At 41.4% G+C, this 25,763-nt stretch overlaps 1 protein-coding gene and 1 long non-coding RNA gene across 6 annotated transcripts in view; both read left to right on the top strand.

The window, feature by feature from the left end:
• The window catches only part of LOC116096064 (thioredoxin domain-containing protein 8-like), a 33,139-nt gene extending 8,431 nt beyond the window's left edge, over positions 1–24,708 (top strand). The window contains exons 3-7 of one of the 5 annotated variants that reach the window (XM_031377486.1): positions 562–621; positions 2,730–2,795; positions 17,652–17,717; positions 19,140–19,292; positions 24,660–24,708. In XM_031377486.1, coding sequence (XP_031233346.1) covers positions 562–621; positions 2,730–2,795; positions 17,652–17,717; positions 19,140–19,292; positions 24,660–24,692 — 378 coding nt within the window. In that variant the 3' untranslated portion in view covers positions 24,693–24,708. Of the gene's footprint in view, positions 1–561; positions 622–2,729; positions 2,796–17,651; positions 17,718–19,008; positions 19,293–19,959; positions 20,259–24,659 lie in introns of those variants that run through there. The other 4 variants (XM_031377485.1, XM_031377487.1, XM_031377489.1 and 1 more) reach the window with 4 other exon arrangements.
• A 106-nt stretch (positions 24,709–24,814) lies between these two features.
• Positions 24,815–25,763, top strand: LOC116095334. The gene is made up of 2 exons (XR_004120556.1): positions 24,815–24,967; positions 25,447–25,763. It is a non-coding gene; the product is annotated as an uncharacterized LOC116095334 (long non-coding RNA).

The following is a 25,763-nucleotide window of genomic DNA, read 5'->3' as shown; positions in this document are numbered from 1 at the left end:
ACAGTATGGTCCGTAACACTGCTCTGAGCCCACCCCATGTCCCCAGGACCACAGCATGGTCCCTAACACTGGTCTGAGCCCACCCCATGTCCCCAGGATTACAGCATGGTCCCTAACACTGATCTGAGCCCTCCCCATCTCCCCAGGACCACAGCATGGCCCCTAACACTGATCTGAGCCCTCCCCATGTCCCCAGGACCACAGCATGGCCCCTAACACTGATCTGAGCCCACCTCCATGACCCCACACAAATTTTGAAAACCATTACAAGTAATCCCTTGACACCGACAGGAACACACTATTTTGTCTCCCCACCCCAAACAGGGTAGGTCTGGCCCCCACTGCACATGGCCCAATTGCACTGTGTTTTGTCCTTGAATCTTTTGTTCTTAGACCCTGCAGTGGATCCTTGCTTGAGAGGTTCCTCATTCTAGGCTGTGCTGAACCCTCAATGGTGCTTAGGTCTCTTTAACAGCCAAGTCATCCATTTCTTCTTTAGCAGAATGACACTTGATGGTGCAAATGTTAATGTTTATATTGTTTTATTCTTTTGTCTTGAAGGCAATGTCTTTAAAATACAAAAATGTCATATTTGCTCGGGTGGATGTGGACGCATCTCAGGTAAAACTCCTAAATCCTTTGTGTGGACCATCGAACCCCAAGCACAGTGTCACTGCTGAGCTCTGTGAATGTGATGACATCACTGGGCTAAAAAAAAAAAAAAAATGGAATTCCACATCTTTGTTTTCATGATCAATGTAGCAAACTTTTATGCAACTTTCTTTAATTAGAAACTATATGGTACCCCGATCCTGCTGTTGCAGACATCACCAGACAATCTAGTAGTCTTCACGTCTAGGCAAACATTGCAATGAGGCTATGGTGAAAACTACTTTTAGGCTTTGTTATTAATCACTTTCTAAAACCTGGCTCAATGATTACAGACATTTTAACATATCTCACTTTGGTATCCTGTGTTTGTCTTTTTGTTTTGTTTTGGTTTGGTTTGGTTTGGTTTGGTTTTTGGTTTGGTGGGGGTGTTGCTTGTATAGCTAGCATAAAGAATTCCAGGAAATTCTTCTGTTTTGTTCCGGGATCCATCCTTCCCACTTCTCCTCTTCCAAAAATGATAAGCCTCATAGGCTCGAGCCAAATCTCTTATTATATAGAAAATATCTCTACAGAATTATTCTCCCTAGGCTTTGTCAATTTGTAATAAGAAAAGGTAACTGCCTTAATTCCAATGTTAATCAGCTTTCTGTCACCATAGCAGATGCCTAAGATAAGGAGAAGCAGAAAGGTTTGTTTTGTCTCACCATTTTGAAAATTCCAGTCTCTGGTGAAAGCTCAGCTGTTTGGGGGCCTGCGGAAGGCAAGCGCATTTAGACAGGAGCACATGGCAGAACAAAGTAATGCCAGCAGCAGCAGCAGGAAGACAAAGAGAGGGAAGGAGCCACCATCCCACAGTCCCCTTTAAAGGCCCCGTAGGCCTCACCTCTCATACATTCCACTGCACTCCCGTGCTGGAGCTCAGGCTACTGAGAGTCACTGTGCATTCAAATTATGGCAGAAAAAATAACAAGTGACCTACCCAATCGCTGGGTTGAAGCTGAGCTTCAAAATGATCAGCGAATCAAAAATTAGTTCTCTACGGTGTCATAATTGTTCATAGTTTTGTCAACTGGACATAACTTGGCATACCTGGGAAGATTTGGGTTGTTGTGATAATACTTATATAAATTTTGCTGCACAGAGTTCTGTGTGAGCGTAAGTTTTGATTTCTCTTGAGGCGATATCTATGTGCATGGTTGTTGCTACTGCAATTTAGTAGTATAGAGAGGAACTGTAAACCTCTTTTCAAAGAAACTTCATCATTTTACATTCTGACCATGGCAGTAAGAGAGCTCTGATTTCCCCGCATTCACACCAATACAAGTTACTCTTAGCTTTTTTTTATTATAGCTTTCTGTCTTTTAAGATGAAGCAAAAGACACGCGTTTCTAATAATAACTAATAGATTAGTTGTTTCCATGGCAACTATAATTAAAAATACAATTTGACATGTGTGCACATGCTTCTTTGTGTTTGTATTTATTGTGGGAAAGAGTTAAACAACAGGAATATCAAATGAGAGATGTTCAATTCTGTTTTCCGTGGACAGCTAATTTTATTCAACTTCTAAATGAGGGAAACAAAAACATGCCACTTGGAAGCAGTTTGATTTGGATTTAAATTATGGAATTCTGGCCCATTCTCTTGTCTTTGGGCTCCAAATGTTCCAGTAAATGTTAGTAGTGAAGGAGAAAGAGTAATAAGGCTTTTAAAAAAAGACTGTGTAAGCCTTAGATATGCCATGCCTGTCTTCAGTGAAGACAAGCCTTTTCTGTCCTCTTTTCACAGGACGGTATTCCCAGGCTAGACTTCTGGGGCTCTCTGCTATCATGCAAAGTTGTTAAATCCAGCTCACATAGCCACTCAGCATCCATTCCACTTGATCTTCATCCTATCCCTCTCCTAGAGCCATGAAATGAGGTGCCCTATTTGTGCCACAATGGTTCTCTTTACACGAGGTTTCACACAAGGTTTTAAGGTATGTTAGGGAAATTCTGTGAAGTATCAGGTGCCTCTAGGCTTTAAGACACAGCTTCTTAAAAGTCACCTAGTAACACACTCAGTACAGAGAAGAGTCACCAAAACTCTGACTTCACACCATTTCCTTTCTTTCCCAGGAATTGGCTCAACATTTTAACATCAAAGTAGTACCCACATTCCAGATGTTCAAGCACACCCAAAAGGTATGTTTTCATGGAAACCATCAGGGGAGCGAAAATAAAAACCTGACCAAGGGTATACATACATACACACACACACACACACACACACACACACACACACACACACACAAATATGTATATATATATACATATATATACACATATATATACGTATATATGTATATATATATTCTTAGTTTCAAACACTACACAATAGTGAGAGGTAGAGAAAATACAAAACTTAAAATAAATCTCTCCCCTTCTTAGGCATCCAAATTATGAAAATCCCACTATTCCCTCTACTCTTGGGTCAGAGCATATCATGTAAGGGCATGATAGAATTATCACATACCATTATACAGTCATTAAGAGGGTGTGAGAAAGCAGTCACCAAAGATTATACAAAGCAATACAGCCTCATGACACTATGCAGTGTCTGGGTTCAATTCCTGTGGTCTAAACACTGGTTCTATGGGGCCCTCAGTGGCTTGCTTAGTCTCTGTAGATCTTTGTTTCCCTATTTTTAAAATAGAGAATATTATTAACTTTCCCTCACAAAGTTGTTAACGAACATTAAACATGCCATTGAAATTAAAGTATGAGCTCCATGCTGGCATTTGTAATTTAATGTTTTACTAGCTGTTCTTTTGAAAATACCAATGGTACAAAATACTCAGCACATGATGAAACCAGTATTTTCAGAATGACTGGGGGGTATTGACAGTTATTCATGTGGTTCATGAAATATAATTTTGCAACAAAGTTAAGAGGCACAAAATATGCCTTGTCTTTCACACCAATATCCCATCTCTGGGAGCATATATCACAGAAACACCTCAAGGAAAAACAATAACTAGATATATAATAATTATAGCATTGTTTCTAACATTGACAATAAAAGAAATTCTGATGCCTTTTTTAGCAGAATGTTTCAATGCATTATGAGTTGTCTATTCTATGGAAGAGTATGCAACTAAAATATTATGAACAATACTGCAAAGTTTAAAAATCATGTTTAGGTCATATTAAGCTGGAGGAAATGAAAGCATCTATTTGACCCACCAGCTGTAGAGTTTAATTTCTTGTTTCTATCTGTTGGTAAGTATTTGTTGTAATATAACTTGTGCAATATATTTAAGCTATCTTTTGAAACACTACCTATTCCTTCCCGTGGCTTTTAGTTGAAGATGAAACTATTTAACATGTGTCTCCTCAACTTGTTCTACCTTTTTGCCTAAATACCTGTCTATGTCATCTTTGCTACCATCTCAAAGATAAGAACATGGTCTTGCAAAACCAGTCCCATCCATACCACTTGACTACATTACCTCCATTAGGTACCTACCTTCATCAGGGTTGTGGGTTTGCGCCCAGCATCCATACTCCATTGTCTAACAGGAGCCTTATTTCCTACCTTTAGTCTCAAAGGTCCATCTTTGGCTTTTAACCAAGCAATTCTACCACTGTCAGATATGGACCCTTCAGTTTAATCAAGCCTATCAAACCAAAACCAATGCCAAAATTTGGTTTAAGGAAGGATCTAAGTCAAAGTATTTTCTCTTGATACTGTTAGTTTTAAACTTCAGAAATACGGGACAGCATCTATTATAGTAGTTTATTGTCACATGGAACGTGATAATGAAACCACCATGCAGAGGAAGCAGAATACAGCCAAGAATACTAGTGCCTTTAAACTCTGAGTTTATTGGAGATGTAGGGAGGGCTCAAAGGTTTAGAGCACTAGCCGCTCTTGCGCAGGATGTGGATTTAGCTCCCAGTATACTTGGTAGCTTATAGACATGTGCAACTCCAGTTCTAGAGAGTCTGACACCTTCTCCTGGTCTTCCCAGGCACTAACATGCACATGGTATACAAGGATATGTACATGCAAACACTCATGCACATAATAAATAAATATATAAACTCTGAATGTATCCACTACTTAAGCCTCAATGATTCCCATAGTGTTTTCATTGTAATAAAGTGGGTGTGTTTTAGCAGCAATTATAACCCCCCCAAAAAAACAACTAATAAATTGAGACAGAAGAAGAGATAGGGATCCTATAATTCCCTTCTAGAATACTGCTCTAATGACCTGAAGACTTTCTACTAGACCCTGCGTCCTAATGGAGATGGTGATTTCCAAACAGCTGCCTGAAGAACAAGAGTTGCCATATGGTCTTCTAGTGAACACGTGACACTTGAGGAACTCACTACAAGACTCAGCTTTAAGTTGGCTGATAGGCAACTATCAGAAAATAAAATTAACTGAATTGGTGATATTGCCAGTAGCTACTGTAACTCCCTAACTTCTAATTCCAGGGCCACCTGATAAGCCTGATTATAATATACATAGACATGTCCCAAGAAGTTTCCTTAAGATTGATGTTTTCATTGAATATTATTAGCATAGTGTTCTGATAACGGAGTTTAAAGATGAAGCAGTTGGGATGGAGAGATGACTCAGCTGGTAGGAGTTCAGTTCTAGTGCTCACATTCTGAGGCTCACAAACATCTGCAATCCCATCTCCAAGGCATCCAATGCCTTCTTCTGGCCTCTGAAGATACCTGTAAGTTAATGCAAATACACACAGACACACAGAGAGACACATACATAAAAACTAAAATCTCCTTTGGAACCTAAACAATTTGAAACAATCAATTTGTGATAACAATGAGTGAATGCATCTATTTCTAATCTTTTAGTATATGTGACCCTATAAAACCAGCCAAGAATAGCAACAAAAACAAAATGAAAAAAAAAACCTTCAATGCCAAAGGCAAGAGCCAAGAAAAGGATACAGGGACCCTAAAAAGAATAACACTCTAAATCTTTTACTTCTTTTGACTCAATCTCAAAATGGGATCTGCACAGATCTTTGGGGTTCTATGGGGTCCCCTTTTCCCTTTGCAGCTAGAGTTAAACCATGACCTTTCTGAGCTTTTCTCCTCCCCAGTTTCTGTCTCTCAGTAGCCTGTAAGGGTCATTGCAAAGGAGGGGGGCTAGGGTGGCCAGGCAAAGGTTGCCTTCATTTAAAAAAATTTCCTATGAGGAGAACTGAGCAGGAAGGCTTTCATTGCACCAATTGTCTTCTTGAGAGTAGAGAAAAATTAAATTCATGTTCTTAAAACCATGTTCAGAATCTGGGACATATAACTGGAAAATGACTTATTGAAGAAATTAGGTACCATTTATCCATTAAAAAAAAAATTAAAGCTAGAGTACAGTTTCTACTAAGGTCTGTTTCGAGAAGTGTCTTTATGTTTCCAGTAAGACATCTGGCAAACGGCCACTGTGCACTATGCCTTCTGAAGGTTCTCAGCATAAAAAAAAAAAAAAAAAGAAAAGAAAGTGATATAAACTACCCTAAAACACAAGAGAAGATTTGTCTCCTTTGAGAACACAATGTGTGTGCTTGCATCAAATAGGAGGAGCTAGGGTTCTTCTTTTGTTCTATAAATCTCACCATAAATCTCAGGCTTACTTCTGCTGCTCCAGTTCTGTGACCCCCACCTTACCACTGTGTCTCCAACATTTCCAAATAGACATTTCCACACTGTGTTATCCTTAGGCTCTTACTCCTTTGCTTGGCCTTCATTCTTGTTCATGTCATCTTTAGCATATAAACATCATAAATAAAATAAAACTTTTTAAAAAGAAATAAAACACATCGAGTCATTTATCATGCTCTGGGGCCATGGTACTTAGTAATCCTTCCCTGGCTGCAGGAAGTTTTCATATAGGAAGTTGGCTGGCAATTATACATGGGCTAGACTTAGGCCTCCCCACACATATGTAACAGATGTTCAGCTTGGTCTTCATGTGGGTCCCAAACAACTGGAGCAGGGTCAGTCCCCAAAGCTGTTGCCTTTCTGTGGGATATGTTCTACTAGCTGGGCTGCCTTGTCGGGCCTCAGTGGGAGAGGATGCACCTAGTCTCGCAGAGACTTGATGTGCCAGGGGTAGAGGAATACCCGGGGGGGGGGGGGCCACCTGCTCAGAGGACAAGGGGAGGAGAGGACAGGGAGAAGATTGTGGGAGGTGGTGACCAGTAAGGGGGACAGTAAATTGGATGTAAAGTGAATAAGTAATAATAATAAAAATGATAATAATAATTAACTGAACATCAGGGGAAGGAAAGTTGGTTGGCAGGGATGCAATATAAGAAATGGCTGTCATGGAGTGAAGAGATGGCTCAGTCAGAAAATTTGTCACACAAGCACACAGACCTGAATTTGAATCCCAAAATTCACATATGAAAAGCCAGGTGCAACCTTGTGTGTTTAAATACCAGTGCTGGAGAGACAGAGGCAGGAGGATCCCTGAGGATTCAGCAAGGATAGCCTAAGGGTTCCACACCATGTGAGAGATGCTATCTCAAAAAAAAAAAAAAAATAGAACACGAGGGGTGACTTCTCACCTCTATATACACCTGTACAAACATGTATGCACATGCATGTGCACACATGTGTGTGAGTGTGTGTGTACACACACACACACATACTTGTACAGCAAACTCCAGATAATACATTGGGTTACTGCTCCTTTCTGCTCTGTTCCTTAGTGTTTGCATCTAAGCCTTAGATTCTAAGGAACATCATGCTCCAGGAAGATTCGCTTTGGTAAATAAGTTCCCTCCTGTGATATCTTGTAGGTGGAGTACCCAAGACGTTTCCTAGCTTCTGTAACCAGAATACCATGATTGTAGTACTCTATGGTACATATACTAGTCCCCCTTCATCCAAAAAGAATTCATTCCAAGACCACCAGCGGATGCTGAAAACCACAGACACGACTCAACAATTCTATATATATCATAACATGGAGGGGTTACCCTACTCATTCTTACTATAGATCTTGGGAACTTAGATAATGTTTTCATTCCTTAGTAAGTAGAGAATTTTTACCTTTTCATGTAAAATAAGTCTTTTATAGCTTCTCTTTGGCCACCAGTCATTACTCTTACAGTTTGGGGTTATTAAGTAAAAACAAGGGTTACTTGAACATAAGCACATTGGTCTGATGATAAGACAACTAAATACCTAATGGGTGCATGGAAGAAACCATCCACTCCTTAAGCATGAGATGTCATCATGCTTCTCAAAGTGGCATGCAATTTCAGGCTTTTCATTTATTTCAGGAACTTTATATGTAATGTTTTCAGATCATGGTTGCCTAGGAAACTAAGATCATAGAAAGTTAAAGTATACACCATCATATATTTTGAATATACATATGTACATGTGTGTATATATAGATCATAAATTTGATTTATGGACCATCCTAAAAATCCACTAACGCTTATAAATGCTCTTTAAAAAAAAATGAACATGTATATATATATACATACACGTACATACACATACAGACATACATATATACATGTACTCATACATGCAGATGATACTAAGGGACCCTATGCCTCTAAGTAAGATTGAACAATGGTTCCATTATACTAATAATTTTGGTTTCATGGTAGGCAAATGTCTACAGAGTATAGGAAAGGAGACAAAACAAAGAATAAGCAAGTCTAGGCCTTATGGCTTATGCCTGAGCCAACTAGCAAAAGTTAATTGCAACTTCCATCTCTTGCCTTAGAGTAAAATAGTTTCCCAAAGCATTAAGTAGAATCACTAGTAAGAGCAATGGAAAATGGGCATGTATGTGTTAATAAGCAAGTCATTCATTCGTAATTAAGTCATAGCAGAAGAAACTATTTGCTGGACTCTCATTAAGTAGGAAGAAGCTTTTGTCCAGATGTCTGCAAACTGTAGGGCTCCTGTTGACATCTGGAAGTCATTTCCAACAAGCATCTTCCATAAGGCAAATCAGATATAGAGACAAAAAGCATCCTGTATCACTTGCTAGGAAGAGGACAGGACTGGAATAGGGGTCCCATGCAGTGGCCTCAAGGCCAGGAAGAGATAATGATGCCGGATGCATCAGAAAAAGCAAGAAGAAATGGGGAAGGGCATGTGTCTGAGGAATCCTTCCCAAACACTTGTGTTCAACTACTTCAAAAATAAATAATGTTTGGCCTTCTCTCCAGAGAGAGCTAGCAACTGTCTCACAGTCCAAGGAATTAGGCAACTAGTGTTTAGGCCTTGCTATTACTGAGAGATTTAGGAATGTAATAAGCCATTCTAAGGTTCAATTTTATCATTATTTTATGCGCTTTAGCATTTTACCTTCATGTATGTCTGTATAGGAGTATTTGGTCCCCTGGAACTGGAATTGTAGACTGTTGAGAGCTGCCATGTGAGTGCTGGGAATTGAACTCAGGACCTCTGGAAGAGCAGCCAGTGCTCTTAACTGCTGAGCCATCTCTCCAGCCACCTCATTTTCCTTCTTTGTGAGATGAACACTACCACACATATCTTTGGAACTTTGTCTTAAAATCTTTCAGTAAATGTACAGAATGTGCAAAGCACTGGACTTGATGCATACCTTATAATATGATGACTCTAGTTGATTTGAAGGTTATGGGGTTCCTGCTGAGATATTTAACAATATAGCTGTGTCTTTCTCCCTACAAAGTTATAAATAAAAAGAATTTTAAAAATAAATTATAAGAGAGGCCATTTAAACTCTTAGACTATCTACAACTTCTGCTCACACTAAGTTGTCACTACCTGCTTACTGTCACAGTAAACTCCATCCTGCTACCAACAGCAGCAGACAAAGAGGAGCTCTGCCTAATGGGGCTGAAAGTCTCATAGGATCTTCAGGTTCTTTAGCGGATGGTCAGCCCCAAGAGCAGCCGATACTCTTGTCAGAGAATTGTGAAGTCTGAAAATTAAGCAAGATGGGAGGAAAGTTAGCAGCATGAGTCAGCTTTCAGCTCTGTTTGGCAAGTCCTCATACCACAGATCCGACAGTTGCCTGAGCAACTGAGAGGCCTCTACGCTTCTCGCTTCTAGTCTCCAGATCAAGGATTAGGTAGATCCGAATCACCCTCTGGTGTTGCAACCCATGCTTTTATTTAATGTTCAACATTTTGATCATTTTTTTTACTTTATTTTTAAGACTCATTTATTTATGTATTTTGTGCATATGCATACTTTGTCTGCGTGTACATCTCCACTGCAGAAGAGGGCATCAGACAGTTGTGAGCTGCCATGTGGTTGCTGGGAATTGAACTTAGGACCTTCAGAAGAGCAGTGAGTGCTCTTAACCACTGAGCCATCTCTCCAGCCCTTGTACTGATTTTGAACAGTTATTTTTCTTTTTCTTTCTTTTCTTTTCTTTTTTTTCTTTTTTTTTTTTTCTGAGACAGGGTTTTTCTGTATAGCATTGGCTGTCTTGGAACTCACTCTGTAGACCATGCTGGCCTTGAGCTCAGAAATCCGCCTGCCTCATTTATAGTGAATTTATAAATGTCCTTTATCTTGACTACTGAGGGTTTCCCACTCTTTACATTTTTTACCCAGCCCTGTTCATCTCCTCTGAATTTTCAATTGTTGGGCTACAGCAGTATCTCATTTGTTGATTTATGAGAAATGAGAAGTCTCAGGAACAAGTTGTACTCAGTTAAAATTTACTGCATCAAAAAATATAGAATAAAAGCAACTGGGAAACAAAATGCCCATTATTGTGCTCTAGAAAAGCCTTTTGAAGGCCTCTCTTGTTAGAGGACACAGATGTGTGCACTTCGTTTCCAACAGTGATCTTCACACATGTGCCAAAGGATTCTGTTTAGTGACATCCTTAAACTCAGGGACTGAGGCAGGCTCAGTAGTAGTGAGAATGCTTATCACACACACCTCTTGCTACACAGCCATTGGTATGTAAACCTAGATGCACACTCCCAGTTTGCGTGTTTAGACAAAACAACTCAGCATGAAGTGTGGCCACATCCATTCCCCAATCCAAAGCAATCAATCATCAACATCATATTCGGAGATCCACAGTCCTGGGAGTTGAAGCAGTTAAACGGTTGTTGATTTGCAAGAAATTAGAAGACTTGGGAACAAGTTGTGCTCTGGGTCAAGATTTATTGCATTAAAGAATATGGAATAAAAGCAACTGGGAAACAAAATACTCATTAGTGGACTCTGGAAAGATCTGTTGTTGTACTTTCTTGTTAGGAAACACAGATTGTCCCAGAGCCATGCAAGGCTCACGCAACCAGGCATTCATTCTTTTCTTACAAGGAGTCATGCAGATAAACAAAATAAAACCCTTATCATGAGTGCTTATGATGCTAAGTGGCACTCATAGAAGTTCATGGCTGGGACCCCTGGGCACAATGATTCTTGAAGTCTCATCATTGAGATGACCCGCCTGAGAAAAGATCTAGGGCTGCACAGGTAAAGCAGACCTGCCCAGATTTTCAAAGGGCTCTGCTGTTTTGCATAATCTCAAGGCCTAAAGGTAAGGATAGAGTGGTGGTGACCATTCGCCTGTCCAAGGAAGAGAAAGTAGGTTCACTTTCCCAGAATGTCTACAGGGACCGAGGGGAAAGTATGGCTGTCCCCTTAATCAGAGGACCCCCCCAAAATGAGAGGATAGACAGAAGCTTACTCTATTATCTAGGCTTAAGAGACACTTCCTCTGCACTTGGGTGGGTAAAAGTGGGAATGGAAATAAGCCAAAGTTTGTAGAAACCCAACATTGGGCATCTGAACATGTTTTCCCAATGGAAACTCAAGGATGGGAATATGCCATTGAAGAGAATAACCCTGGAAGCTAAGTTTACCACAAAGAACAAAAACCTATTCCTCGTTCCAATGATGGGTAGAAGTTCATCTCTGGTAGCCATGGTCCATTTCCTATTTTCAATGTGGCTTGAGATGAACTCTGACAACATCACACCACATCCCCCTCAGTGGTAAGCCACACTGTATTGAGGACCTGGCCCTGCGGCAGCTTCATGTGTCTACTAAACAGAATCAGCTGATGGCATAGAATAAGAATTCATACACTCGAGCTAAAGGTGACCCTCTACCAGTTCATAAACTCACTCACAGCAGAGCATGCCCACTTGTTTACCTAACTCAGTGTATCTGCTTTTGCATCTCCACAGCGAATTTGACAATCCTACCAAGCTCCAAATGAGTACTATCTGAAAAAAGCTGGTTACTACCACAGAAAAAGAAAGGTACTTTTGCTGTAGTTTGTGTTGCTGATGCTCAAAATGTAGGACACGGAAGCAGCTTCAGGAAAATAAAAATAAATTAGTGTTTTGTTGTTGTCTCTCACAAAGATGCCATCCGATAAAGATAAGTGGTGGGGACGTGAGCCAGCTACAGCTCTTTGCCCTTATCTTGAATTTGAGTTCATCTCTCTGTCAGGTGCCTTCTGGATATATTAGCTCAACTCCAAAGATTTTAATTGAACTACTTTCATTGCCAAGGTCTGCTGGGGGCATAGGAAAGCCAACAGGGTTCAAATCTGTGCTCCCCATGTAAGTGGTTCTGGAGAGATAAGTAGAGAGGGCTCAGAGGAAAGATTGAGATAGAATCAACAGCAATTCTTGCTGTCCCCTCCTCTCAGGTGAGGCAGCTTTTAACGTGTTGATGGTTAAACTTACCTCCCATCCTATTTGCACCATCTTTTAAAGTGAGGATGTATTCTCCTTTTATTCATGCTGTTATAAATTAGGAAATTGTATGACACACATCTCTACAGTCATCCTCCAAGAAGGTCTTGTGTTGGTTGGTGCTGTGGTTCGTGCTGTTTTGTTTGTGCTTGTACTGTTGGTAGCACTTTGGGGGTTGCTATTGTTCTAAGTGCAAATGTCTGGGAAGTTGATGAGCTCCGTCTGAATCGTGCAACTGGTCCAAACACAATGTTCACTCAACCAAAACTGTACTTCAACTGGCTAATGCTGGCTCATTGTAATTATCCTATGCATGCATCATTTGTCTAATTTTGACTCTCAGATGTCCATTTGTCAGGAAGAGACCACTGTCTCCGAGCACTTCGCTTTTTCCTAGTAGCAGCAATAGATACCACGTAAATGCCAGAATGTCTTCCACACAAAAGAACTACTGCCTCTGGTTAGACCTATGTGGTAGGAGAATCAGGGAAGAGCCACTTTATTATTCTATTGTTGTGTGTTTCAAAACATCCATAGTGAAAATTTGTTTTTAAAAATGTTGAGTTTGGGTAGTTCTTTAGCCCTGCAAAGCCTCCCTCCTCCCATTGGCCTCAAAAACAGAATCTTCTCTTTGTGGTTGCAGTTATTTCTGATGTGCAGCAGCAATGCATGAAGAATGAATGACCTAGCTAGGTGTGGCACGTGTAATTCTATCACTTGGTTGACAGAGGAAGGAGAATTACAAGTTCAAGGCTAGCCTGGGATGCATAGTGAGACCCTATCTCAAAGCAGAGAGGTGGGGGGGGGGGTGCAGAAAACTTTAGAATAAAGGCAGCATGAAGAGAGCTGTAACCTCAGTGCTACTGAGCGAAGCCTTTGAGATACGACGCAGCGCCACAGAGCTGTAACCTCGATGCTACTGAGCGAAGCCTTTGAGATACGACGCAGCGTCACAGAGCTGTAACCTCGATGCTACTGAGCGAAGCCTTTGAGATACGACGCAGCGCCACAGCACCAGATCAAAAAGGAGGGAAACACTTTGGTCAAAATTCACAAGCCATTAATAGCTGAATTGACATAGACGTGGATTCCAAATTCTTGCATGTGCTAACAGTAGATCAGAAATATATGCAAATGCAAAAAAAAAAAACTATACTGAAAATTTACTAATTTCCTTTTCTTATTGTTATTTCTATAACAATACAGGATAACAGCCCTTATACAGCATTCATATTACACTGTGGTTATAGAGACTCTAGAGAGGATTAAAGGTTATGAGACAACAGGCCTGGGTTCTAGGCAAGCACTCCGGAGCATCACTTCATCAATCCCTAATCCCCAGCAATATCCCAGGACAACTGCACAGGTCTCGCTAGCAAGGCCACTTTGTGGCATAAGCTTTGGTCAGTGTTCTTCCCGCATTTATTTAGTCTGCTTACTAAGTTCCCAGATGCAAAGCCCACTACACAGGAATACACAAGTGCAATGCCTGGCTTTGGTCAACTAGACAAAGAAAGATGATGGTGCTGTGGATACAGCTTGATAGTAGAGCTCCTGCCTCCCATGTATAAAGGCCCTGGGTTCAGTTCTCCAGCATAACAAAGAAAACTAAGGAAGGAAGGAAAGCAGGATGGAGGATGTCTAGTTTCTTCTCTGATGCCACGATAAAGGACCCTGACAAAATCAACTTAGGAGAGAAACAATTCGTTTCCGCTTACAATTCAAGGTATAGCCCATCATGGTAGGGAGATTGAGACAGCGACAGCAGCTGGCCACACCCCATCTGCACCCAGAATGAGAGAAGAGTGGGCGAGTGCATGCTGGTTGTGACTCTTTCTTATACAGTCCAGGAACCCAGCAAGTGGTGCCATCTCCAGTGAATGGGTCTTCCCACCTCAGTTGATGGAATCAAGATAATCCTCACAGGCATGCTCACAAGCCTGTCTCCAAGAGATTCTAAATTCCTTCAGGTTGACAGTTACCACTAATAATCAGGAAGGGAGAGAAAGAGAGAGAGAGAGAGAGAGAGAGAGAGAGAGAGAGAGAGAGAGAGAGAGAGAGAGAGAGAGAGAAGAGAGAACTTAATTCCTGAAATTTAATACTACCCAGTATTGAATTCATATTTCAATGACCAAAAATGACCTAATAAAAAGCTAACTTATGTGAGAGTTCCAAACTGATCACTAAAAACGTGATGAAAAATATAGTCTCTGTTCTTGAGCTAATGGGCAGACTGATGACAAAATCAATTACATCATAGTGGAAAGTTTAGAACACTATAATTCAGTGAAGAAAATGTCTCAGAAGGCTTCATGAGATGGCCGTCATCAGGGAGGGATGGGACTAGGTGGGAAGAAGCAGAGTTATAGCATAGCATGGGTGTGACTCTGGAATCATCCCCATGGTTATACAACAATAGCATGAAGTTATTATTAGCACGTGAGCTCCTAAGGGATTTTGTCTGTTTTATTCACAATGGTCTAGCACACTGGAGATACTCATTAAGTACAGCTGCTAAAAGAAAACCACATGAGTATCCTTAACCCAAACATCCAAAGTCAGAAATATTCCAAAATCAGATACTTTGTACCAGTATGATGCTTTAAGAGTGATGTTTCAAGGTACACAGACTTATGAAAAAAATTAGAAAGCATTGCACAAAACTCATGCCTCAGTTACCCTTAATTGTCATCTTGACATAGGCTAGAGTCATCTTTGACTCAGCTGAGTCAAACTGAGGTCCTGCCTAAGTCAGGTTGGTCTGTGCGGGCATGCCTGTGAGGGACTGTTTTGATGAGTATTGATGTGTGAGTAAGCAGTCCACTACTGGTGGCACCATTCCCCAGTCAGTGGTCCTTGGCTGTTTAAAGCTAGCTAAGCATGAACCTGGGAGTGATACAGAGATTGAGCCAAGAAGCATCATTCTTCCATGGTTCCTGGTTCCAGGTTCTTGCCTTGAGTTCCTGCCTGACTCCTCAGTGACATGTTGTGACCTGGAAGTAGTGAGGTGAAATGAACCCCAACCTCCTCCAAGTTGCCTTTGGTAAGAGTGTTTTATCATAGCACCATTAAGGAAACTAGAGCAGACATCAGACTATGTATAGATGATAACACAAGCAAATGTATAGATGTGAACACAAGCAAATTCCAAGCTAGATTTGAGTCTCATTCCCAAGATACCTCTTTATTTATTTTCAAATATTTCAAGATCTGAAATACTTGTAGCCAAGTGCTTCAGATGAGAGGTCCTTAACTTCTGTGTCTTAAGTAAGCAAGTGAATTCCTTCTGAGTCCCTAGAGTTCAGAGTTCATGTGAGGAATGGTGGTGAGGTGGAGGAGGCAAAACTGAGACATCAGTAGAAGACTGGATTCTATGATGAGGAAGAAAACACTGAAGACACTTGAAAAGTATCTCAGAAGTACATTTGTGGCTTTGGGATTCATGGCAGCAGAGGGGCATAAAAGGCACAAAACTGGATACAGAGAAAATTATGCGATTATTGCTATAGTCCACATTAAAGGCAGCAATGGGAATGTCACTTAAAGCCACCAGAATGGCTGACATGCAAAGACTGGTGATAACAAGTGTTGTCAGGATGTGGAGCAACTAGAATGTTCATCCTTTGCAGGGACAGTTAGTTTCTGGGGTTACAGATACAGTTCAATTGGTAGAAAGCTTGCCTAGCTAGCTAGCCCTGCATTAGTCCCTGGCATGTCATAGCCTGAGTGTAGTTGTGCCTAGAGCAATTCACAGTCCTCCTGGGTATATTTTGTGGTGAAGATGAGCCTGGGTGGTATGAGATCCCTTCTAGGGAAGAAGGTACAGAAATAGAAAGACAAGGGACTTCTATTAAAGTCTAATCTCATAATGCCATTTTTAGGTATGCAACAAGAATGAATTCCTGTCTCCCCCCCAACCCCCGCAAATACGTAGACAGATTGTTCCCAGCAGCATCATTCCCCATAGCCCAAGTGGACAGATTATGTTATACTCAGCCAAAGGAATACTGGAACACATACAGACTGCTGTTCAACCTACCATGGGCATGGTACCGAGCAAAGGAAGTCAGACATAAAAGAGAGTCCTTTGAATTCTACTTGTAAAGTTCAAAAATATGCAAAGGCAATTCATTGTGAAGAACTCAGAACTGAAGTTGCTATTGAGCATAGATGGGGTAACGATGTAAGAAGGAGGTCATGGTGTCTGGGTATGGTTATACAATATGATTCCCTCACAATAATTCTCTGAGATGTTTACTTTGAAGTTATTTTTGAAGTTCTATCTCATGTGATACAGTGGGTGACAGTCCCCTGTGGTAGATTCAATGTTTCTCTAGAAAGATGTCAGACTCCACAGTAGCCGTGGTTCTTATTGTGCCTGGCTATTCTTGGTAGCTGTAGAGTGGGAATCTCACAACCCCACAATCATGCCAACCACCCCTCTTGAGAGCTAGGCCCCAGTTCTTATACCCTATAACTTGTACCACCCCACTATGAGACACAGCTTCTCCCAGGAAGAGAATTCTCTCTAGAGGGCCCCCCTACCTCTCTTTTTGAGTATTCCCTGTCCTTTGAAGTAGGAAGTAGGCTGACATAAGCAGGCGCAACATGATCCACTGAGGATGTCTCCAAAGAGATAAGAGAAATATCTTCTACTGGAGCCCTGGGAGTCCAGAGGACCATCTAAAATTAATTACATAGTGGTGGTCATGAAGGCAGACACCATCTCTTGTCTGTGGATGCTCTTTTCCTCAGATGGTCTCACTCTTACCTCCCATTGTATCGGGCTCCCATGTAGCAAAAGAAAAGATAAAGACTTAGGAGGACCTTAGATATAATGTCCAAAAGAAAGTTAAGTGGGAGCCACTGTTCATGTATAGTGATTCTTGCCCTTCTAGCTCGATGGGTAAACAGAGACTAAAGTGGAATCTAAAACCTTGCTCACCCTGCATTCCTGATTGTGACACTCCCTTCATGCCCCAGAGCATTATGAAGAACAAGGTCTAGTGTAGCCTAGGCTGACCTTCTCTGTGAAGGTCATGATGAGCTTGAAGTTCTGATCTTCCCAACTTCTTTACCTCCTGAATTCTGGGCTTACAGGTGCACACCTCCACAGCTAGGTTATGAGGTGCTGGGGATCAAACCTAGAACTTTGTGTATGCTAGGCAAACATTTTGCAAACTGAAATGCTCCCAGCCTTGAAAAGGAGACCCATTGGCAGATTCCTTCTGCTACCTTCCTCCCCCAGCCAGAAGCCAAGGGAATTATTTATAGGAAGATGAATGATACATGCCGGCAACTCAGATCTATTATGAAATTCTGCTCCCACACATAGGTCACTCCATTCTCAAGACTCAAAAGGATACTGTGCTGTCTCAGAAGTGGACCAAAGTTCAAGAAGGTGAGTGAAATGAGACCAAGATGGAAATGATTCACACCCGGGATTTATATTCAAGGAGTTAACAAAATGGCGGACGCTGAGTGATGGAGCAGAAACGCAAGGTGTGGGCACAGTCACTTCTACCCAGCACACTGAGCACAGAGCTTTGTTCTGGAATTTCCCAGCCCCTACATCAAAGTCCTAACTCATTTCCTGGCTTCAGAGCCTGCTTCCCAGAAGCTCATGTCTTTGTCTGATCCTGGTCTCAATTTACTTACATTCTTCCCTTGACGGGAACAACTAATACACTTAGGATGGCACGATAGTGGTTCGAAAGGGAAGTGTGATGCACTTACTTGTGTTTGTCCATGTGAGTGTATGTGGGTATTCACGGAAGCCAGAGAACAACTTCAGCATGATTCCTCGGGAATCATCCAGCTCAGTGGTTTGAGGTCTCTCATTGGCTTGGAATCACCAAGTAATCTAGACTGGCTGTCCATCAATACCCAGGGATCCACCCATCTCTACCCCCCAGCTCTAGGACTGCCATCACACAAAGTCCAACCCGTCTCGCTTTCTTAGTTGAGTCCTAGGGAATCAAATTTAATCATTCATGCTTGTGTACCAAGCACTTCAGCTGAGCTATCTCCCAACTAAATGTAAGAGAGCTATTTAAAAGACATTCACATGGGGCATATTTGACATATGCCTGTAATTCTCGCACTTCGTGGTTGGAGGCAGGGGAATCCCGCACTTTACAGTCAGACATGACTACCTAAAACCTGTCTCAAAAAGAGAGAGTCCATTATTTCATGCACTATTAAAATATACCACAATTAAAATATAAAGTGTACCCTGAATTGGGGTTGTGAAAAATGTGCAAAACATGCGCTTGTTAGAATCTGGGTAGAAGTCACAAAAAGATTTTGAGTTTTGGAAAATTGTGGTTATAATTGTACTTGTCCTTGATGAACATATAATAAGCTCTAATTTCAAGGACTGGGCTTCCTCCTCTCCAGCACTGTTGTATGTTTTCAGTCATACATTAAGAAGAATTATAGAGACCTGGAGAAATATTCATATCACCCATTTGAAAGAGTAGCACTTTGTATATGGCCATACCACCTAAGTGCACCTGATCTCACGACAAGTAATAAAGGTCACAAATTTAATCTGTTTAATGTGTATTTATACTTGAAATGTCTTAAAAATTATGGAAACGGGGAACAATTTTGCAATAAGACATGAAACTCCTTGACACTTTGATATTTAAATCAACAAATATTTTTGTGCCTTTGTGTATTTGAAACAGCTTTTTGAATTTCACGGAGCTGATGTTGAAACACTGAAACAGAAGATTCAAGAGCTAATGTAAACTGCCACCCAAATATGCCTGTGACATTTTCTAAAGCAGCAGCAAATGCTTTGTGTCTTACTTTTCAGCATTGCCCCGTGGACTGTTTCCTGTTGGTCTCTTGCCTGATGTTCTGTGGGAAGAATGTAGCATTACAAGACCTTGCTCGACACCCTTGCAGTAGCAGGAACTGTGTTACTTCCATTCTTTTTAGTCAACCTTGCTCTGGGCATGTTCCTTGGGTGAGTTTTTTTTGTGACCTTCACAACAGAGCCCATTTGAAGCTAAGTAACAGGGGGTCACCAAGGTTTTCCTGAGATAGGCAAAGACACAGTTGTCCACACGATCAAAGAACTTGGCTATCCTTAGGTATGCCACTGTTGGGGGGGTGGTGCTTTGGTTTGGCCTGTTTTGTTTTATTTGGGGTCTGTCTTCACTAGGGATTCCATCACCAAGGCAACTCTTACGAAGGACAACATTTCACTGGGGCTGGCTTCCAAGGTTCAGTCCACTATCGTGATATGTACAAGCATGGTGGTATGCAGACACGCATGGTGCTGGGGAAGGAGCTGGAAGTTGTACATCTTCATCCAAAGACAGCAGGAGGAGACTGTCTCACTGGCTAAAAGGAGGGTCTCAAACTCCATCCTACAGGGACACACTTCCTCCAATAGGTCCACACCTACTCCAACAAAGCCATACCTCCTAATAGTGCCACTCCCCAGGCCAAACATATTCAAACCACCCCAAGGTCCAAGCATCAAGCCCAAGGCCTCTTGCTATTGAACTTTACCCACAGCCTGGGAGGTACGATTTGTCCCAGTTTGCTCTCTGCTGTGTAATAAAACACCAAGGCAACTTTGGAGCACACAGTCCTAAATGGGATGTCCTCATCAAACCCTTCCCCAGGGATCTATGTGGAAGATGGATGGCTCCAAGGAAACAGACCAGACAGAATAGGACTGACTGGTACATCTACTACAAACCTTCAGACCCCGTAGCAGGACACATAAGACCTGCACATGTTCAAGCCAGACGAGGTCCCAGCACTAAGAGGGGGCACAGGCTGCAATCACTGAGACACTATCTGCAATGTATACCCATTGGCAAGGGAAAAAAATCAGTTTCCATTAAGGGGCATTTTTTTAACCACATTTCAAGGCAGGCCCCATGCTCTGGACTAGTTGATCAACAAGAAATTAACCCGATGGTATTTCTGTAGACTTTTTTTTGTATCATTTTGCTTTGTTTTGGCTTTGCTTTTTGTTTTGTTTTGTCTTATTGATTGTTTGATTGCTATTTTGATTACCATTCTTTGTGGGTTGGGGGGGTGGTGGTGTCGTGTGTGTTTCTTGTGGAGTTTTGGAGGGTTGTTTGTGTATTTGTTTTAAAGAGAGAAAGAAAAAATATAGAGAGAAAAAAAAGGAAATGGGAGGCCCTGGGATGAATGGGGAAAGGAAAGAATAGGGAGAGGGAGGAACAGGGGGAGGGAAGAACATGACAAAATATACTGTATGAACACACCCCCCCGTTTTTTAAATTAAAAAGCATTGAGAAGAAAAAACTTACCAAGACCAAAGCAAGTTAAGAAAGAAAGGGTTTATTTGGCTTAACAAACCTCAGTCCATCATTGAGGGAAATCAAGGCAGGATCTCAAGATCAAGCAGGAACAGGAAGGCAGGAACTAAAGCAGAGACCATGGAGGAGTGCTGCTTACTGGCTTGCTCCCTATGGCCTCCTCAGTTTGCTTATTCATACAACCCAGAAGTGCCTTCCCAAGAGTGGCATCACAGAGCCTTCAACATCAATCATTAATCAAAAAATCTCCAAAGACTTGCTTATAGGCCAAAATGATGAAAGAAATCTCCACTGGATGAATTATTCCCCCTTCCAAGTTGATTCTAACTTGTGTCAAGTAGACAAAATAACCTTAACCATGCATTACTCTGATCCATGTTTCCTTACTCAAGAGAAAGAAGATAGGAAGTAATTCAATGATTTCCTAATGTTTTTCCAGGACTCTGAGTTAGTTCCCTAGATGTGGGGTACCTAAGTTGAAACTAGGGGTTAAAGGGGTGGAATATAGTTGAGCACTTACAACAGTTTCATACTGTTTGTTTGAAATTATACCAGCCACACTCCCTGCTTAATAAAAGTAAGGATCACAAATTTTCAGATCTTGTCTACTGTGCTCATTTTAGTGAACCAGTCACTGACACAGCTTATGGGAACAAGAATGGGATGTATTGGAAGTCCAGGTGGTTCTGAGATAAACATCATTCTCCTGAACTTGGGGCAGGGAGGGACTGGAAATGGTTTAGTAGTTAAGAGTACTTAGTGTTCTTGCAGGAGACCTGGGTTCCAGTCCCAGAACACACATCAGTCAGCTTACAACTGCCTGTAACTCCAGTTCCTGGGAATCCAATGCCCTCTCACCTCCTCCTCAAGCACCTATATACAAATGGTGCACATAAACACACACACACACACACACACACACACACACACACACACACACACACAATCAGATCCAACATGGGAAGGAGAAATCAAGAGTGACAGGAACAAAAACTGAAGCTATGTCTTTCCATCTGTGTATGCCTAGTACCTAAGACATTATCATGTACTTACTTAGTAGAGCCTTGTAAATGTTGGTCATGTGACCACATACATGATCTCCCATAGGATGTCATGGATGATCAGCAATCCATTTCTACTTCTTCCTGGGGGGTGGGGGGCAGACAGAAATGGAGAGTGAAGATGATGTGCTCAGATTTAATATATTCTACTATCTATACCTAGCCCTGTAGAAAGACTCTATTCTCTAGCTCAGTGCTTCTCAACCTTCCTAATGCTGCGAACCTTTAATGCAGTTCCTCATGTTGTGCTGACCCCCCACTGCAAAATTATTTTTGTTGGTACTGTTATGAATCTCTATGTAAATATCTGATATGTAGACTATCTGATATTTAACTCCCATGAAAGGGTTATTCAACCCCCCAAGGGGGTCATGACCCATTGGTCAAGAACAACTGCTCTAGTTCATAGTAATGATGTCATAACAACTCACTCACTGCATGGTTTCTAGACAGACACTTACATGTCTATAAACTGCTCCTACACAGACCACATTATGAGTGTGAGAATTATACCCAATACAAAGTCAAACACAATAAATGGCAGCACCAGTCTTGATGGAATCTGCTCCATGCTGTGACTCATTCTGTCTCTATTCATTTAGCTGGCAACTAGTCACTGTCTAGCTTTAAACCTTTGCCATAGAGGTCATGTGCAACTATGGAAGCACCACATACTCTGAAACTGGATTCCACCACTGCCAAGCTGGGGGCCTCCATGGAGATCAGTTTTCTCATCTGTAAGTCAGGCTCTTAGGGATATCTCCAAAAAGTATTAAATAAGCTAGAATACATGCAATGTTTAGGGTGGCACTTACCCAAAACAAGGTTCATGAGCTATGATGAAAGGATTGTGTAGACCATCATGCTTTCATCTTTAGCCATATGATAATATCTTGAGCATATTAACTTTCTTTTTCTGGTAGTCTTTCTCCTTATCTCCCTCCCTGCTTCCTCCCTTCTTCTCTCCCCCACTCTAGTAGTCTTCAACAGCCTCCACTACAAAGTATAATAAAAAAGTCACCCTATAGAAACCCAGGGAATTAAAAAATTCCCAGTAGTATGTAGTGCTTTTCATAAAGTTGACAATGTTTAACCACAGAATGATAAGGTGTGAGAAAGTTAATTAACGTTTAAGTGACTGAATACTATCTCTTATGAGTCATTAACAGATTATGAGTTTAGGCAGATAAGAGAGTCTAGAGAAATGACACAGTTCTAACACTCCTGGGTAAACATCTGAAGGACTCCTAGTCAAGACACCACAGAGCCACCCCTAGTTATGTGTTTGTAACACTCTTCACAACAGTAAAACAATGCAATCAGCCTAGATGGTACGGGTTTGAGTGGGAATGGCCCCGTAGGTTCATATGTTTGAATGCTTGGTTCCCAGGTGGTGGAACTGTTTGGGAAGGGTTAGGAAATATGGTGGTGTTGGAGGAAGTGTGGACTCATTGGAGGAGTTCCTCTCTCCCTCTATCTGTCCCTCCCTCCCTCCTTCTCTCTGACTCTCCCTCTGCCTTGTGGTTGTTGTGTCAATGAGTAAGCTCTCAGCTCCTGCTCCAGCACCATGCCTGCATGGCTGTTGTCAGGTTTCCTGACATCATGGTCACAGACTCTAACCATCTGAAATGGTAAGCTCCAAATAAACTCTGTCCTCTCTAAGTTGCCTTGGTCACTGTGGTAGAAAAATAACTAAGACATCTATCAACAAATGAATAGATAAAGAGAATACTGGTGTGTGTGCACAGTGGAATTTTATTCAGCCATAAGAAAAAAAAAAACCAAAATGATATCCTTTGCAGGAAAAGGGATGCAACTAGAGATTATTCTGTTAAGTGAAATGAGTCAAACTAAGAAAGACAGACAGCACATGTTTGTCCTCGTTTGTGGATCCTGGACTTTATGGAGATACATGATTCATAAATGGGTGGGTATGGAACAAGAAAGTGGGAGAAGGCTTTATGAGGGAATGGATTAGAGCTGCAGAGGGCAGGAACAGGAACATGGGTCCTAAATGCAAAGTATATGACATATATGGAAGCCATCACTGTGTACTGTGAGTATACACCAATATGAACTGTATATCATGAGAGAAATGCCACAGAAGTGAAAATTATACAGATTATACCAAGTAGTTTGGTGTAAAAACAGCTCTTCACACATTTCTCAGGAGATATTCTGTGGAGCATGACTCCTCATCAGGGGCACTGACCTGAGCAGCCTCACAGAGATGCCCGGGAGAAGAGCTCCATGTGCCCATTAACCCACTATCAGCTGGTGCACAGTCAGTGTGCCAAAGGTCTCACTCATTCCTAGTCTAATTCAGCAACAGCTGACATTCAACTTTTCTTTCCATAGTAAATTACCATACCTCAAAACTATCTAAGTCCTTACTGGTGCTTGCTTTTCTAATCACATTGCCCCTGCTCCAAAGCCTCACTCCTGTGACTCTGTAGCTCTGGACAATTACCTGTGACAGATTCACACTGATCCAAGGTCTCCTTAAAACCCACTTTGACTCTATGAAGGTGTGCTTGGTCAACTTGTCTCTTTAACCACTTTAACATTTATTCTAGGTCAGCACAAATTTGGAGTCAAGCTCATCTGGGTAATAAGAATACAAAGATTGAGATTTATTTTATTAACCAGCAAGGCCACTCCATCTCCCTTTACAAGGCTTAGCAACTGAAAGGACCCAGATAGGCTTTGGTGACTGTTTATCATATTCATTGTTATTAATGCAACAGGGAAAATACATATTCTATGATTATTGGATCCTGGTCTAGATCATTGGCAGGGACTGAGAAGGTCATCCACCTAGGTTCTGTCTTTTCAGTAAAAAGTTCCCAAATAGGGCTGATGAGATGGCTCAGCAAGTAAAAGCATTTGTCACAAAGCCTGACCACCTGAGTTCAACTCAAAACTCAACTGGTAGGAGAGAACTGACTCTCACAATTTGTCCTCTGATAGACACACCACTACCACCACCACCACCACAAGTAAATAAAGGTGAAGAAGGAGGAGGAGGAGGAAGAGGAGGAGGAGGAGGAGGAGGAGACAAAGGAGGAGGAGGAGAAGAAAAGAAGAAGAAGAAGAAGAAGAAGAAGAAGAAGAAGAAGAAGAAGAAGAAGAAGAAGAAGAAGAAGAAGAAGAAGAAGAAGAGGAAGAAAGAAGAAAGAAGAAAAGAAGAAGAAAAGAAGAGGAACAACAACAAGAACTTCTAAAATCAGAGGATAAAGCATTACCAAGAGTGTTGTACAGGTGGATCTGTCAGCAGGGTGAGCAAAGTTAGACCTTCCCAATATGCTTCTATTGTTTCCTTTTAGTTGACCATTGGTGCATACAGCTTTTATGAGAAGATTATCCATATAATACCATTTGAACAAATGTTTTCCAAAGTTCCAAAGGCATGAGTATCCATTTCCTTATGGTCAGCACCTGCTTCTCCCAGGAGTCTGTAAAAGGCAAATCCATGTGCCATAGTAAATCTCCAATTTTTAACTTTAAAGTTAAGTCCCTTGAGGGGAAAAAAAAGAAAGAAACAGTTACTTCAAATCAGATAAAAGAAGGATGCAAGAGGAGGGAATGGGTGCTAAGAAGGTGGATAAGATGTCAGAAATGTCAGACCGGGGAGATAGTGTGGACCTTTGTACCATGCCTGGAATGGAATCTAGAATTGTGGATTCTTCTAGGAACCAGATCTGCCACATTCCTATCAGAATTGCTCTTTACCCTGAGTAAATGTGGCTTCTCACAGGTTCTGTTTGCCCTTCATTGGTGGCAGCCTGAGAACACTCAACTCACAAACCACACAACATCAGGATGTATTTACTCCTCTGAGCTTCACCATAAGCAATGGTCCTGTTTCTCCCAAGCAGCTGTATTTTGTAGACACTGTGAACATGAAGCTCAGCATCCGTTTCTTCAAAACTGACCTCCTATCTCGCCTTGGGATCCCTCCCTCCTACATGTGCTCTTGTTATTGTGAGGCTATCCACCACCATGGAGTCTTCATCAGAATCCAGCAAAAGCTCTGAACTGTGAGATAAGTAAAGCTCTTTTCTTAATAAGATA

This window comes from Mastomys coucha, unplaced genomic scaffold, assembly GCF_008632895.1.
Source record: "Mastomys coucha isolate ucsf_1 unplaced genomic scaffold, UCSF_Mcou_1 pScaffold18, whole genome shotgun sequence".
NCBI lineage: Eukaryota > Metazoa > Chordata > Mammalia > Rodentia > Muridae > Mastomys > Mastomys coucha.
This window is presented reverse-complemented; position numbering and strand designations above follow the sequence as displayed.